Raw genomic sequence first — 16,874 nt, 5'->3', positions numbered from 1 at the left:
TTCCAGAGTACATAACAGGGCATTAGTAAAAAGAGTTAATCAAAAACCTGAAAGCTACAGTAAGTAAAATGAAGTAATGTCAGGAAGGATTATGGAATGTATACTCTGCAGCATCGGGAGATCGCTTCTCATGGGGCTGAAGTGGAAAATTACTCCAGAAGACATTCTTGATGTTCATGTTTGAATAAACCATGGATTGTGCTACTCGTCATTCAAAAGTGCAGGTCAGTTCATGAAAAAGTGGTGTTTCTGAGGCTGTTGCTCCAGAACACTGACCAAAATTATGCTGGCAATTAAATGGATGCCAGATGCAGTACATGGAGCATGAGAGGAGGCATAACCAATCTGTATCTTGAAGTCCACTACATTGAGGTGGCAGCAAATGCAAGTCACCAGTAAACCTGCACTGTCTTGAAAGAGCTGTCACTTTGCCAGCCATCTAGGAAATGGCAGTAACACCCACCTTAGCTCTGGGGCATTTGTTTCATGGATTTCTTCAAGAAGTCAAAGAAATACAAGAATCCCTGCGTGTGTGCGCTGCAGGAGCTCAGAGGCGGGTTCCTGGTGTCTGAGGCCAGCAGGTTCATCACTGACTAACCTGCAGCAGAAGCAGCTTCTCTCTGAGTTCAGCACCATTGGTGGTGGTGGGGTGGGGGGACCTCAGGTGGGGCTGCTCCTGGCTGAACACTCCACTGATGCTGCAAGGCAGGTGCCTCCCTCACCTTATAAATCTCCATCTGTAGGTGGCTGGCACAACCTATAGAGTCTTTAAGGCAGATGAAGTCAGTATTAGTTATGGCAGTAACTAATTAGTAAAGTATTAAATATCACAAGGATGGCAAAATAAAGTTACTGGCATAGTATATGAGAAACAACTGCTCCTTTAGCATTCTGTAGACTTTAGAGCTAATCCAGTATCAAGACACCACTATTCTTAATAATTGCAAATTTGGAAGTTCCACTAGTGATTTATTAACTGAAGTATTTACAGTCATTGCTTAAATACTATTTGAGACCTTCCATCACTCCATTTCAATCTGACCCAGTCTGGGTCTTCAGTAGTCCCTTTTTTTTATTTCTTTTGCTTTAAACCCAGATGACCATTTTCCTGGACAAAAAAGCTCACTCCTCACAGACTAGGCCACGCAACAGATACAAGCACATCTGCTTGTTGACATGAACAAACTTTAAAATCAGTAATTGTGCTTAGGTTTTCTCTAAAACCACATCTTATCTGTCATTCACATAGCACTGGTTGTGGTGGGGTTTTCTTGGCTTTTTCTACTTTCTGTTTGAATAAACTCAAGTCTTTTATAACTTCTCTTTCAAGACTGCTACTACAGAGTTTGACTAACCTCAAGACTAGAAAATATAATCCTAAGAATTAACATGAATTCTCCAACTCTCCTTTTAATTTTGCTCAGTTTTATTTCACGCTATGACACTGGAACCCAGCAGGAACACAAGTATCTGAGCTTTATTGCCCTGAAATAATCCAAGTACAGAGTCCTGGAATTTGTCATTGTGATTTAGAGTGTATATGAAAGAAATGCCTCATCTTAGGATTTGTTTATAAAGCTGTTTGGTTTTGAACATAGCATGCTGTTATGGTCATAAAAATGGACCAAAGTGATGTACAGCCATTAATAAGGCAAAAGAACTGTGCTGCTAAAACGCTGATGTAGGACACTGGGGACCTGGCACAAGAGCCAACACTGACTTTTATTTTATCCCTTTATCCAACAGAAGGATAAAGCTCTAAATGCAAAATGTTGTTCTTTTTAAGGTCTCTGAGAGAAAAAATCAAGGCCAGACTGTTTGTTAGAGTAAGCACCACAGTCTGCAAAGTTTGCAGTAATTTCCTATAAACATTTGGAGGAGCAGATGGGGGAAAAAAAGGAATGAGGTGGGGCTTGCTTAGACCAACTCAGAAGTCTTAACAGGTGAATAAGATATCACTGGTTTAAGGAAGTCTTATTGACACTAGAGTGACATGTTCTTTGGAGGACTGCAGCACTACCAAATACACTCACTCTGAAGTGCTTTTCAACATTCTCTTTTAAACTACTACTGTGGGGTTGCTTTGTCTCAAAGCACACGCTCTTCAACCTGCTCTTCCATAACTAAACAGTTGAGCTCTGCTAAGCACACAACAGTGTTAGCGTATGAATTATGTCTGCTTATCTGCAGTCAGATTTGCCATTCTGGATTTTGGCTTTCTGAGCAGTCCACAGATGGCTGTCAGTCACTGGCTTTGCCAACACACAGCAACAGTCCAAAAAAGACTCCTCTCTCTAATCAGTTATGTTCTATTCAGAATATATAGAAACCTTTGAAGTTAATGATCTGCAAATGGTAAGCAGCAAAGCTGATTACAGAGCACTCAGTACAGTGAGAAAGAAACCAGGATTTTTTTCTTTTTTCCTACTGCTACTAAGGAGATCTTTGGTTGTAACAGAAACTCGACAATTGTTACAGAAACGTAAATCCAGCACTCAGATAAAATGCATGATACATAATAACCTACCGAGGTGCACACTGTGGCATTTGGTCCATCACTTTCAGATTCTTGGCAGAAATTTCAACCCTTGGTCCCTAAGGAAACAGAGGATTTATGGCACTGACAGTATCGATAAAGCATCTGATCCTTAGGGGAAAATATTATAATGGGAGTATGGTTTCTATTTGCGACTCCATTAACTACTTGTAGAAGATTTGGAATCCATTGGGTGGATACATTAGTCATCTGTGTTTACTTAAAAGATGGAATTAGTCCCAAAGCACTTTACAATTTACAAGCATGGCTGTCTGACACTAGGGAATTTCTGCTATTTAACACTGTGACTGAGACTTAGTTTTTTTTATATACAGAAATTATCCTGATTATGCTGCATAGCCTCTCTAACCATCGAGACACACACTTTAAATAATGTACACTGAAGCCTATACTTTAATTGCTCTAATGGCTGAACATGCAAAACTTAATTTGCTCCTGTCAAATATATGTGTAGCTCTTCAGACACTTACAGAAGTTTGGCTATATGGGTTTGCAGTGTACAAAATACAGCGCCCCTTCGCAATAAACCGGTGTTTGTGTGCAATGATGTTACTGGAATGAAACCAGTGGCATGCAGCAGACACATAGCCAGATACTTACTTGCTTCCTCATGATGTCTGTAGCTTGCATGATACACTTGGGCAGAAGTCCATGACTTCGTGCCAGTATGGCTGCTTGTTCCAGGGACACACTCAATGTACTCCTGAACATGGGGACAGGAGATAATCACAAATCATATTTAAGATTTATAAATAGATATACTGAACAGGTAAGTGTCCTGTACATAACGTCCATTAGCTGCTGTTCTTATATTTACTTTTTTAGGGTTTTTTACTTCGGAAAATACTGCATGTACAGTCTTTGTTACACCCAGATATTGCAGTTACTACAAGGCTCTGTTTCACTGCTCTTCTGCATCAATTCATATAAAGTTGTTCACAAATCAGTCTTTCCTTTACTCAATGGTTTTGAGACACTGAAAGAGCAGTGGTGTGTTCAGAACCAATCCTTGCACACACCAAGATTCTAAAGCTATTTTTGACCAAGAGTCTAAAGGTCTTTTTGAGCAACTTCCTCCATTTTCAGGGTGTGATTGAAGGCAGCGTGGACTGAAAGCTACATGCAGTAAGATCACTCAGTTGCATTGGCTGATGCACTGAAACATAAAAAGTCTGTATGTCAGTACAATTATTAAGTATTAAAAGTCACAGACTACCCTAATGTAAAGATGGCAGTAGCTTCAGGTCCTTATTACATTGCCTTATGCTCTACCTTCCTATTGCTTTGCACAGAACCAAATATATTGCTCAAATCTCGAGAAAGGACCAAGTTCTCAGCACTACCACAAAGGCTTCTTAAATCAAACCTCTGCATCCCAGTGCCACACATGGTGATCTGACAAGCTCCAAGTCGGTAACACAGCTCAGAAGATACAGGTAGCAGGCCTGCGCCTGATGTGTTACTGCTGGTATATCCTGACTGCATTGGTTTTGTATTAATGAAGGACTTCATCAGCCTGCAGAGCTCATCCATTGCATTAATGGGACGAATAAGCTAAAACAAAGCAATAATAAAATGCATCAGTGGCATACTTACTTACACCTTCAGTTATAAAGGCATATGCAATTCTTTGTCCTGTGTCTAAGCACAGTCATCTACACCAGAGTAACTGCTACACAGTACCAACTATTTAGAGTATATATGAACTTGGAAGTGCAAAAATACAATTACTTAAGCTTGGGGCTGTTTTTTGCAATTATCACCACTCCCAGAGGCTGTTTATGCACTGTATATTACAACTGCAGAGCTAGTCTCTGATTTTTTTTTTTGTCTTCCCTACAGTAGCATTTAATGCCTTACAAGCATATATTCACATATGACACCTGCCTCTGTTAGACTGCCTTTACATGGGATGTTGGGAAGTGCTATTTTCCTGTAGGTTTCTTCTACAGAGAAGGACAATCAATTCATTCTGTCTAACATTAGATACCATCTTTAGCAGGGGCATTCAGGACAATATGGAGTCTAATTAGTGCCTGAGTTAAGGGTTTTGTGTTTACCCTGCTTCTGCACAGTTTCTTCTAAACAAATGAACTGTAGCCAAGCTTCAGAGAAATTCACATCACTTTTTCAGGGTATGGAACATTCTTTAAAAGATGTTTGGGTTTGTACAGGTCAGCTGAATGGGTATCCCACCACTGGACTGAGAGATGTGAGAGAATGTGTTGTAGAAATAAACACAGTAACAATACCTGGTCAATCTTCACTGCAGTAGTGTTGGAATCAGTGGGCAAGTTTGATCTCTCTAGATAAAACGTCCTGCGAAAAGGCCAGCAAGGACACCATTAGTTGGTGAGTCTCATTTGTAGCACACACATATATAACATCATATACTGTCGTGTACCAAACAGCTGGGAAGGCTATGACAGAAATCTTGTACTCCAAGATCTGCTTTCTTACTGAAGCACCATTTTGATAGCAGTAATTTAGTGAGTCTGTACTAAAATATTCCAAATCCCCTTTTTTATGTTAATTTTAGCTCTGCACAAAATTCTGAAGTTCAATTAGATGGGAATTCGATCCTGTACAGTACAGTGCTTCAGAACAAGCTTAACTCTGGGAAGAAAACAAGTTTTCCACACAATGACGAGCTCCAAAACCAGTATTTGTGCAGAAACCACCAGCAACAGAATCTCCTTTTCATTAAATGTTAAGGTCCTTAGCAAAGAGTGTTCTTTTCAATGTCTTTTAAGGCAAAGGCAAAGTGTGAAATACCTGAGTTTACGGTAGTATTGCTGCACTTTGTCAAGTGAAATACTATTAATTTGCTGTGGAAGTTCTTCTAGAGATGAGCCAGCCAGCTGTGATTGCCCCTCCGTACTCTCCAGAGCTGAAAAAGACAACATTTTACTGAACCTATGTTATTAGTTTTCATTTTAATAATTTATATCATCACACTGCTCAGCAAATGACTGCTGGATCACATCAAGGCTGATTCTGTTACTGCATAAATTGAATGCTTTTCCCAGTACTGGAATATAGTGGTAGCATCCTAAGGTGAGCTTCACAAAACACAGTACCACCTCACAGCAATTATTCCACATAGCAACCCCTGGAAGGAAATTTCCAGTACTGTATTTTGGTGTGAATATTTGCTTATCAAGCCAACTTCTAGCCCAGATGATTCTGCCCTAGTATATACTTTGAAAAGCACTTCTCTGTGGCCTAGGAACATCTGATACCATAGTAGATCAGATTGTCCATATCAATGTCTCTGTGGCCGTTACAGGAAGGCATAAAAAAGTCCTAAACAGGCATATCTTGTTCTTATATCTGCATCTAATCTAATATCTCCCCAGGTCTTCCTAGAATAGAAGCATCTGCTTCTTAAATAGGTCTGCAGTTCTCAGCTGCATTATGTTAACAGCTTATGGTCATTCTTTATTTTGAGTCTTTTAACATTATCAGATAGCTTATTTTTCTCAAGAAAGCTTTTTATAGACACCTTTTGTAAAGAGCACCATGTGCAGTTTCAAGCTTCCCCCATTCTGAAACCGAGAAGGCAGTTTGAAGAAGTAGTAGCTGTCAAGATAAAAGATAACCTTCAAGGCCTGGCGACTTCCTTCGATGTGGTAGAAGACATGAGTATCTGGAGAAATAAAGATAAAACACTTGCTGCTTTACCACAGCAGGAGAAATGCGAAACCACTGCTATCTGAGCTTGCTGAATTATCTAATGACATTTCACATCTCCACCATGAGATGCATAAGGGAGAGCCTTTACTGAGAGAATGCAGGCTCTGAAATATCACACTTTAAAAGATACACAGTTTGCAAGACCTGGCATGGTGTTTGACACCAATACAATAAACATGGTTAATAATTAAAATTCCACCTTGTTCCATGGCATCTCATAGTCAGAAAACTTGGAGAGAGATGTGGCAGGACAGGGGACAGGATGCGGAAGGGCTGGGAGGGACAGCCCTTCTACCTTAGGTGATGTGGTGAATTACACACATCCATCAGGAACTGTTCAGAGTGTCTCATCCCTCCCCGTGTAATCACACAGGTGGGGTAATAGACCATAGTTACAAATCACAGAACATGCAACCAACATCCTGTGATATCAATCCTGTGTTTATGCTCTGTGTTTGCTGAGAAAATGCAACAATGCTGCAGAGACTTTATACTCATGGAGAATACTAACCCCTAAAACAAACAAGAGAGCTTCAAAGAAACAGAGAATACTCACTTGCTACAAGACTTTCATCCAGCTGCTTGAAATAGAAGGCAACTTTGTCCAGTTCAGTCAGAGCAACCTGGATGTCTTCCAGCATAGTGCGCTCCTCCTTCTGTAGAGTAAAGAAACAGATATAAACAGGTGGTGATCTGCCAGAGCAAAATTAATGGTGGGAAGGTAGAGTTTTTCTGGGCATGCTTTGGTTCAGGAGACCTAGAATAGAATGTGGCGCCTTCCATCAACTCAGTCCCAGCCAGGTAGTTACTGATGGCTCTAACTTTGTGATACAAGTTCAGCTACTCTTTGCTGAGATGCCATTTGATGCGATTCACGGAGAGTAGAGAGGTTTAAGGAGTAAGTTTGAAAGGATCTCTTTCTCCAAACTTTACTCTGTACCTATAAATGTGAAAAGACCTGAAAAAGGTCACTGTGAAATAAATGTCCACACATTCCATGCAACGTAAAGAAACAGCAGTTACACGTGGATAGAGTTTGGATTGTGTATTTAAAAAAAAAGGTCTGTTCTCTATTGTGTCAGAGCTACTTGCCTTTTTTATGCTCCTTTCTTCTAAACATGTATACAGGTACCAGGTACAGGAATCAACAAAAGCCTAGCTTTTCATGTTGTCTGAACTTTTGAAATAATCAGAGCTCTTCCACCTATTTGTGGCAATGTGTGTTTCCACCAGGAGATGGCAGGCCACACATGCATCACCACCAGCTGAGCAGTACAACCTCCCTAAATGCAGCAGCATTACTCCAAACAGGAAGACAGGCAGATTCCTATAGTGTTCTAGTGTGACAGTGGGTCCAGTATTTGCAAGAAGATGAAAATGATGGGATGTGGAATACTGGTACATAGTTGTCAGCAGCAGGAATCTCCAGAGGCTGCTGTAGTGAGAGGACTACACACGCTGCTAGAATGAAGGGCTCTGGCTGTGCTGTGAGTGGCAGGGATGCATACAGTAAGTGTGAGTGGACCCAAGGGGGGCACAGCTCTTCATCTTACCACAGCAGGGGAGAGGAGAGACTGGTAGTTCAGTAGAACACCAGTGGCTGCTATCTGTTCCAGCCATTTTCTGCTGGCGTCTCTGCTGCTCTCTTCATACTCTCCATTGTTGTTGTATCGATAGTTGAGAGCAGCCAGTAACTGCTCTGAGAAGGTGCAAATAGCAGCCACAAGAGACTGACAGAAGATGGAATCACGTCTCAGCTGTAGCTCAGTATCTGCCAGAAAAGGGGAGAGAAGCACAAAGAAGTCATGAGAACGCTGGCCTTTAATGTCACTGCCAAAGCAGCAGTTTGTGTATGCGAGACATTTGGCTTCTGCTGTAGCTTTGCACAGACTTAACAGATAACCTCTTCTTGCTGTGCGACCTGGGTGGGTGGATAAAGACAGCACAGCTAGAGTACATGCATGTTTGAACATTTCCTAGTCCACTTGACTGTTTAGTACTACCTCTGCCATCTGCAAGCTCATTGTTCTGACAGGGAAGAGCTGCACCTCCTTTGTGCCATGTCTGCACCGATTCCCTTCTTTTTGTGTTTACAGAAGCAAGAGAATTCTTGAAAGAAAGTCTCTGCCATTACTTCTCTCCTGGGCTATTAGAGATTCATCTTCCCCCATCCATCTGTATTTTGTGGGCTTCCCATATGCTTAATACATTAACTGGGCCTGTCCATACGGTACCAATTGGTTTATGTTTCCTGGGAGAATTTCCCCCGCTTTAACTTTGCTTCCCGTTCGCCTGCCAGGCAGCCACGTGCTGGTCACAGCAACCTCGTCACACTTAAGGGGATTGCAGGCCAAAGAGGCACAGGAATAAGTGACAAGCTCCCTCCTGGGCACCCCAGGCTCCTCCAGCAGGCATGGCAGCACAGCAGTCTCTCATCAAGGCAGTGTTCCCCAGAGAAAGAGGCTGAACATCACCCCAGGGGCTTTGAAGAGCTGCATTATTTTTATAAAGCACTGAAGACCCCCAGTATACGCCAGGCCCTGGGCCATATTCTCAACCTAAGGACAACCAATCGTTCCAGCAGCACACCTCTGTGCTGCTAGAAGATGGCAAAGAGATGAGGGCTGTCCTCAAGGCAAGGGAATCCCTGGTGCCATAAAGCTGCTATGGCCAGTTCAATGCCACCTGCTCCTCCATTCTTTCCAGAGGATGTCCAAGGAAATGCTGCAGATGGGGCACAAGTAGAGGCTTAGGGAGTCATTGCAGTTGCCATCAGTAAAACCAGCCTCCATAGCCATGAGACTGATGCTGCAGGCTGATCTGGATGAACTCATGGACCAGCTCTGGCAGTAGCCAAGAGGTGACTGAGAGCCACACAAATCTTGTATCATCGTTCTGTGCAGACTTGAGAATCATGTCTGGCACAGTGAAGTAACAGCCTACTCCAGTTAGCTGTTACCTCATTTTCAAACAAAACTACATGAAGTAGGTGTTTCGATTACAAGACCACACATTTACCCCTGGGAGAGGCTGTTCCCTTGAGCTATGAGCACAACGTTTTGTGCATGGTGACAGATTAATGATGCCCATGGTGCATTTTAGGTGCTGCTGCACACACAGGTTTCTTAGTCTGCTCCTGGCTGTGCTTTCAGTATACACAGTTCTGACGCCTAACGTGCTTGCTCAGTTTGGAAAGATGACAGAGTCCACAGTCTCACAGAAAGTTGTGCAATAGGTCTCATTTTTGCTGCATGTTCTCACCACAGCAGGAAACGGTAAGGGCCATCTGGGAAGAGGGATTGTACAAAGGAAAAAATGAAGACAGTAGAAGAAAAACAGTGCTTGTGAAAGAAACATCAGTGACCAGGCAGGTAACACAAGCAGCTTGCAGTGACTGAAATCACGTAAACTGAAGAACAGATGTCACATGCATGGGAAGGTTGCCCTGGGTACAGAGCATGAGAAATGTTAGCATAAAAAGCCAGGGACAAACCTAAATGTTACGGAAGAACATAACGTTCTGATGTATGCACATGCATGCATGTACAAGTGCTAGGGACTTGTGTATGTATGATGTTTTGTATCAAATCAAAACCCCTTACCTGTGCATTTTAACAAGGCCAGGAGCAGCTGATTCTTCCCGTCTAGAATAGCGAAGAAAGAGAATGCTGTGGTCAACATGATCTAAGGGAGATTTGAGTGTATTTGGTTAACAGTCTCCTCATTCCCCACAATGCCTGGCCCCCACATGCCCATTTCTCTTTACTCTAGTAGTCCTTACACAGGTGTTCATGACTGAAAAAGAAACAAAGTGTAAATCAAAGAGTTTTACAGGCTAAATGCTCCGCTAACTGCTGTGAATTATGGGAAGCAAATTGCATGTGCATGTATCCCTAAGGAGGTGATTTCTGTTGAGCTTTGAACTGGACGGTAAACATCAGATGAGCTCCTGTTCCAGTTCACCCAGGCTGCAATGGTTTAAGGTGCTGCAGTATCCGATTAGCATTCATTTCATTTTGGAATATCTCTCTCCATTTTCTAAAAGGGGTACAAAAAGCACAGGGAAATAGATCAGTCTGATACCATTCTGTCTGAATGGGCTGGTGAAATAAAGTAAGGGAGAGAAAGTTCTGTGGAATTGCTGCACAGGTGAGATTTTACCATAGGGCACTGGGACTCTGCAACCAATAACCTGTTCTACCTGTTCTCTAGATCCTTGCACAGCCTTATTACCAATGGAGATGATACAATGATAAACTGAACTGCTAGGCTTGATTAGATCAAGATCTTTTCTCCCTGAAGCCAATAACAAACTTCTTCTTTCTTATTTACAGACCTTCCACATGCTTCTGTATGATTTCAACAAGGTTCTTGATGCGCAGTGGAAGGTTCCATGGATCTTCTTGAATGCTGGCTTGAATATTATTCCGGCACCTTACTGTGGTTTCTTCCTTCTGTTTAAATTCTAGGAAAAATGGAGTTCGTTAGCCACTGAGAAAATGCTACAGAGCTGAGAGTGGCTTAAAAGTTATAGTGCGCATACAGTTGAAAGCAGAGATACCTTATAAATAGCAATGATTTTGAATGAAAAAGGTTCTTAAATAGCTCTAATATGGAAGGAAAGAAGAATATTCCTATAATCTCACAATCAGCAGCTTCCTAGCACAGTTGTCAGTGGTATGGACTGAAAGTTATGGACATGGGTGACCACATGCACAGTGAGGGGAGCTCTGCACCACTCACACAGCACAGAATTCCCTGCCATTTTCTCTGCCTTTAATAATGTGCACAAGGCTACTCTGGGTACATCCAGAGACTGTGGCCGCGCAGAATCAGATCAGCCTTTTGGCTGCAGCGTCACATCCCGTAATACTGATGAAAAGTTATGAAATATTCTGCTTTCTTTCACCTGATGGAAGCTTATTATTTAATTACAGAGTAGAAGATCAATTCTCCATGACTTAGCTATGTAGCTAAGCCAGCTACCCCCCTGTTAGTGATAAAATGCATAAGCAGACAGAGAAACACAGAAAAGACTGTGCCGGTAACTGCTCATGAACAGGACAAACAGTGTTTGAATCCCCATCCATCACTGAATGGATGGATGTTTATGGCAGCTATTAAACAACCACCTGAGGCCAAGATTCCAGCTGATGTAAGCAGGGTGCCTCTGTTCCTTAGTGTGATGAAGGTGGGACCATCAGTTAATGAAAAGACTCTTGCAGTGTACTTAATCTAGTTTTAATAAATGAAACTCTGTTTAAGCAAAATAAAATAAAGGAAGGGTCTGTTATTTCTTCACTTCATTCAAACAGTGAATGGAAAGACTAACAGATACACTACAGAAACATGAATGTGTTTGTAGAGATGAGTTCATGTAACAGAACTTAATTTCTGGAGTCAGAAAGAAAAAGCAGCAGCTCTCTGCTCGTGACTGCAGCACCTGAAGTGCAGTGGGAATAGCAGGAAATATTTCAGATTTCAAGTGGGAAAGGAAATGCAGCAAATGCTCAGAAAACAAATCCTGTGTATTTCAGTGAGAGAAGAAACCACATCCTGGGCCCCCCAATCATTGGGACTGAAGTCTTGTGGTGCTCCCTGAGGCAAAAGGAAACTTGGTATCATTTGTTTGCTCTCTATGGGAATCTGTTTTCAAAAGAAGTGTCATGTGAGGATGAGTTTACTCTGGCAGTTATCCAGCTGAAGCAGAGTAAGTTATTAAGCAAGCTCAGACAGAACCTTCTGATGCCTCAGATCTACAGTGGTCAGCCCCTCATCACCTTATCAGAGCACTCATTTACCTTGTACCTGACCTATCTCACCCTGTACCTTCTGAGATGGTATCTGCTGATACAGATCTGTGATCTGCTGTTTACATCAAAGGATAGGTTTGGAGACTTGTGAAAGAGCTGTGAGGATTCAGCAGCATCTAACAGAAAAGTGTTCGGTGTGTTTCAGAAGGAAATCATATGAAAATGACCTTTTAAGGATGCTACATTTCAATGGTCAGACTCATACCTGCTGTTGATGTAACTCTGTGTGGCCACACAACATATGTGCACTCATGTTGAGCTCTTAAGTCCTAGCAAATAACATTGTTCAATACAATCAGCCTTTTTCTCTACCTTGCAAACTGTGGTCCATTGGAAAGTGCTTGGTTTCTTCAAAGGCCTTAGTTATTACTGGTCCTTTTAGAAGTGCATTGATTGCGTCAACCTGTAATTGGAATATTTCCAGTCAGTGTTGTCTGGTGCTATACATCTACAGAGACGTGGAAACACGTGAGGACTCTCCTGAGATTAGTAAACGTGATCCATTTAGACCACACAAGGTACTAGAATTTTGTTCGCCTTCTCCTTTTTTCCTCTTAGTCTAATGCCTGAGGTACGGCAGGTCAAGCTTGCTTAAATCACACAAGGGAACTTAAATATTGACAAGACCAATTCTTTCAACTGCCCTAAAGCATACTTGCTTACACTGTTCCCCAAAATCTTGATAACTTGCCTTCCCTCAAATTATGATTTAATTAAACAATGTGATACTTCCAATTTCTCGTATTGATACTGATAAAGTAATTCTGAGTAAGAGTAATGCTTTACATACCTGGTTAAACAGATGTTCCAGACAGCCATGAAGTTTGTCTTGCTTGTCTAAAGGAATCCTCATATCATTGGGAAGCTCATCTCCTAATAAAGAAAAGACGAAAAGCTTTTAACTTTATAAACACAATCTGAGATGAGGCCACATATGACACAAGCACACCTTCACAATGTGAAGGGTGAAAGATGATGCTGCTTTATCTGTAATTCATAGATAAAATATTAATGATTTTCATATAATGCAAATGCCCAATAACTAAGGAAGCTTATCCCTGCCTAGTACCTCTTCCATACTCCAAATTTAGAGTTCATTAGAGAAAGAACGAATCTCGTATGTTCTTTTGATTAATTTTGAAGAAACCAGATTCGCAGCTGAAACATGCAAGTGCTTATAATCAGCAAAGACCTATCAGCTCTGCTGGGGGTCTGGTGTGAGAGAGATGCACATAACCTACACAGTGCACTCACCTGATCCCATCTCATCACTGCCCAGGTAAGAGCTGTTGCTCCGCACACTGGTGTACGACAACACTGAGTCCCGGTTACTGTTACATTCACTAGAAAGAAAGGCAAAAAAGGTGACAGAAAAAAAGCTGTCTCTGATATACCATCATTCTGGTTTTATTAACACTGCAATCCCCCAGACTAATTCAGTTACCCATACAGGAAAGCCCATTACATGCAGAACAACCACTAAGCAAAGCTTCTGGGGCTAGCACTGTAAGAGGATGTCTTGTTCCATTTGTAGTCACCTGAACCCTGTAAATAATGAAAATGGGCTTCCTCCCATGGACCTCACCTGGGTCATGTCACTGAACATGCTCTATGAGTGTGGAGTCAGGGAGAAATCATTAAAATCTATGAGACTGAACCTCCACTGAACTCCACATTTGTTACCAATCCTTAGGATACTACATCACCCAACTCCAGCGTGTATGGAAGCTGCAGTAGCACAGCTTCTGGAGAGGGGAGAGGAAATTCAAGGAATCTGTACTGTCAGAGAACTGGGCACTGCAGATCCTAAAACCCCCTCAGGAAGCAGAGCGGTCACTACATTTGGCTTCACGCCAGTGCTGGCTCATGCACACCTGGAAAATTCTAGCATGAATCTCCCCTGTTTAAAGTTCACTTCACACCAACTAGAACTTAATAAAGGTAATAAAAAAAGCTGTGGATCTCAGTCCCCCTCCAATTAAATGTGAGTGGTTTTAATGCTACAAGCCCAAAACAAAGCCTAGAAAATTCTCCAGATTGTTTTTTTCCTCTGTTTTTATTTTAGACCGAAATGAGAGAAAAACAGAAGAGCAATTCAAAGAACCCCAATGAAGGTTCTTGCCTGTTCTTTGTTAAACCTAGTATCAAAGAAAAGTATATTTTCTGAAGAAGATTAATACTTAGGGTAACTACTCTGCAGTATGAACCCCTGTGACATTTGATTTACACCTCCAGATCATCCCATAGAAAGCAGCACGGCTAATGTAAACAAGGTGTTCTTCTTATCTGTAATTTGCTTAGTTCTGTAGCTCCTCAGTAGTTTTTTAGATCAAAACCCATCAAAACACATTTTACTGCCCCCTGAGTAACTATTATCTGTAATACATGCTTAATTCTCTGCCTCTGTCTAATAAAGATAAGACAGAACAATCTTTCTCATCTTACATTTATGTGTAGAATTTCTGAACAAGTGACAGCCCCACAGAGACTGTTTGTGGTGTCACTTTGTTACCCAGAACAGATTAGCCTCAATTAGCCATTTCAACTGAACTGTTCAGAAATGAGATTCTAACAACAAAAGAAATGCAGCACATTTCAATAAAACCCTTAAGAGCACCTGTGCAGATTCAGTCTGGCACAAGAAACAGATGCCACAGATCCCAACATTCTAAGTGCCGCTTCTGTTTCTTTACCGACTTAGTATTTGCTGCCCTTTGGGATGTTCAGTATTCAACTGGACAACACCCTGAGCAACCTAGTCTTGTTGGATCTGCTCTGAATGACATTGGACCACATGGGCTCCAGAGAACCCTTCGATGTAAACTGCTCTGATCCCATCATTTCTGCAGTCCTGCATGAATGTAACAGTTTACTGCTTGTACCAGCACAAAACCAACAGCAAGGAAAGAACCAAGCCCGTAGCAGGTCACAGTAATCCTCCCAGCTCACTGTGAAGCGTCTTTACTCCTTTGTGTAGGCAAGGTCCGCAGCATTACTATAAATGTAAGAATGGCCTATTAAGGATGTAAAACTGCAGTGGTCAGACATGACTGCAACTCGTTATTCCATTTCTTGTGAAGCTGAGTTTCTGAATGTTTCCTCCAAGGAAAGACGCATTAGGAGTGTTTGAGATTTCCTTTGGTAGCAAATGCTCCTGGAGAAGTGGCAATCAATCGTGTCCCAGAGATCAGATTTTGAGGCACCTGAATAAACATTTGCACTTGTGGTTTCAAAAGCCCATTAAAAACAAAAACCTGAGTGCCCACTTCTGGATCTGAGTCTTGAGACTTTTGGGAAAATTGTTTGCAGAACTGAATGGAAGCATCCCCTTACAACAGCGGCTGTTACAGGACCAGGCAGTCTGCAAACTCTGCTGTGCTGCTGTGCTTTCCAGCTACACGACACCGAAAGGGAAAGTCACATCAGACGTACTTATTTCATTTTATTCTATTTTCTAGAAGCATTAACCTTCTGGCATTGTTGTGAGGGAAGGTTTGTGGTTGTGTCTCCATGGCAATAAATGTAATGAAATAACTATAGCTAGTGAATACTTTACTAAGTGAATATAGAATAATTGACTGACTGGGAAATACCCTGTTTGTTGAATCCATACATGGATTAGAACTTCAGAACATTGCATTAGTAAGGGAAAGGTGGCACAATCTTTACACTAACCTGTAGGAGTCTCTGTAACTCATTGTGTCCTGGCCAGAGTCTTCCTGGTCCTCCTCAGAAACCTTGAAACAGACCTTCTTGATTCCACCGTGCTCGGCTTTGTCAGGATCACTCTCTTCTGTTCCCAGGGAAGGTGGAGATGTCTCCTCAGTAGATGGTGGCTCACAGGCACCACCTTCTGTAGGTTCTGTTATGGTGGACAAAAGTCTGCAGAAGAAGAACATAGAGCTCTCAGGGACTGGTGGGTATAATGAATAAGGCTGGAATTCAGCTCTGTGAAATCAAAAGCAACCTTGCCAGCATTCTGCATAGACCACAGGTACGTGAAATTGCAAGTTCTGAAGGGGGTTCATTGAAATCCATGAAGCTTGGTTCACAAAAGGTCCTGTTTCCATAGGTACCCTACCTCCACAGGGTATAGTTGAATCACTGTAACCACTGTGGCCTGAAAGGGCTCTGGGTTTAATTTGCCAGAGTCCTCACTTTCTCCATCCAAGGCATTTGTTTCTCCTCTGGGCAGTGCCTCAGCTCACTGGCTCTACCCAGCAGCTGCCACCCTTCTTTAAGTATGCCTGAGCCAAGGCATTTAAGTATGTTTGAGCCAAGGCATTCCAGTCAGTTGAAGTTCTGGTGCATGATGGGCTGTTCTTTCTGTTACTGAGGTTCCTGGGAGCGACTGTGAGTAGCTTAGGGCACGTCATGGCCTCCTGCACAGATCACCCGTGCAGCCTCTGGCAGAAAAGCTTCACAATACACAGATACACTACTCAAATCCTTCATTAGAATTACTGGGAGACCCACAATGAGAAAAAGACAAACAGAGGAAAGGAAAACATAGGTGCCATAGAGAAACTGGCCTGAATTCACAAGTTTTGTTTAGCCTGCCTTACAACAGACAAAATCTCAAGGGTAGGGACTGCATCTATATGGAATTGCAAACCTGCTCTTTGCACCAAATAGATTCTTATATTGGAATATATAGTAAGCAAATGAGTGGCTGTTGAATTCAGGTAGACTTTGAGGAGCAAAAGACAATAATATATACATTGGGGGACTGGACATAAGTAGGTTTCACACAGCCAGCAAGGAGCTGTAACGCAAGCGTCTGTGTGAAGGGGTGAGTGTAAGGGTCT

The 16,874-nt window shown here is 42.0% G+C and overlaps 1 protein-coding gene across 1 annotated transcript in view; it reads right to left on the bottom strand.

The window, feature by feature from the left end:
* Positions 1-414: 414 nt before the first annotated feature.
* The window catches only part of PREX1 (phosphatidylinositol-3,4,5-trisphosphate dependent Rac exchange factor 1), a gene marked incomplete at its 5' end in the record, with an annotated part of 146,973 nt that continues 130,513 nt past the window's right edge, over positions 415-16,874 (bottom strand). Inside the window, 15 exons of the mRNA XM_080627938.1 lie at positions 415-766; positions 2,528-2,595; positions 3,158-3,260; positions 3,924-4,111; positions 4,810-4,876; positions 5,333-5,447; positions 6,063-6,206; positions 6,810-6,909; positions 7,807-8,024; positions 9,856-9,897; positions 10,590-10,718; positions 12,379-12,469; positions 12,857-12,939; positions 13,321-13,409; positions 15,742-15,948. Coding sequence (XP_080484064.1) covers positions 724-766; positions 2,528-2,595; positions 3,158-3,260; positions 3,924-4,111; positions 4,810-4,876; positions 5,333-5,447; positions 6,063-6,206; positions 6,810-6,909; positions 7,807-8,024; positions 9,856-9,897; positions 10,590-10,718; positions 12,379-12,469; positions 12,857-12,939; positions 13,321-13,409; positions 15,742-15,948 — 1,687 coding nt within the window. The 3' untranslated portion in view covers positions 415-723. The remainder of the gene's footprint in view (positions 767-2,527; positions 2,596-3,157; positions 3,261-3,923; positions 4,112-4,809; positions 4,877-5,332; positions 5,448-6,062; positions 6,207-6,809; positions 6,910-7,806; positions 8,025-9,855; positions 9,898-10,589; positions 10,719-12,378; positions 12,470-12,856; positions 12,940-13,320; positions 13,410-15,741; positions 15,949-16,874) is intronic.

The sequence above is a fragment of the Psittacula echo genome (genome assembly GCF_963264785.1).
Source record: "Psittacula echo genome assembly, chromosome: 12".
NCBI classification, from domain to species: domain Eukaryota; kingdom Metazoa; phylum Chordata; class Aves; order Psittaciformes; family Psittacidae; genus Psittacula; species Psittacula echo.
Note: the sequence above shows the minus strand (reverse complement) of the source record. Positions and strands in the feature narration are given on the sequence as shown.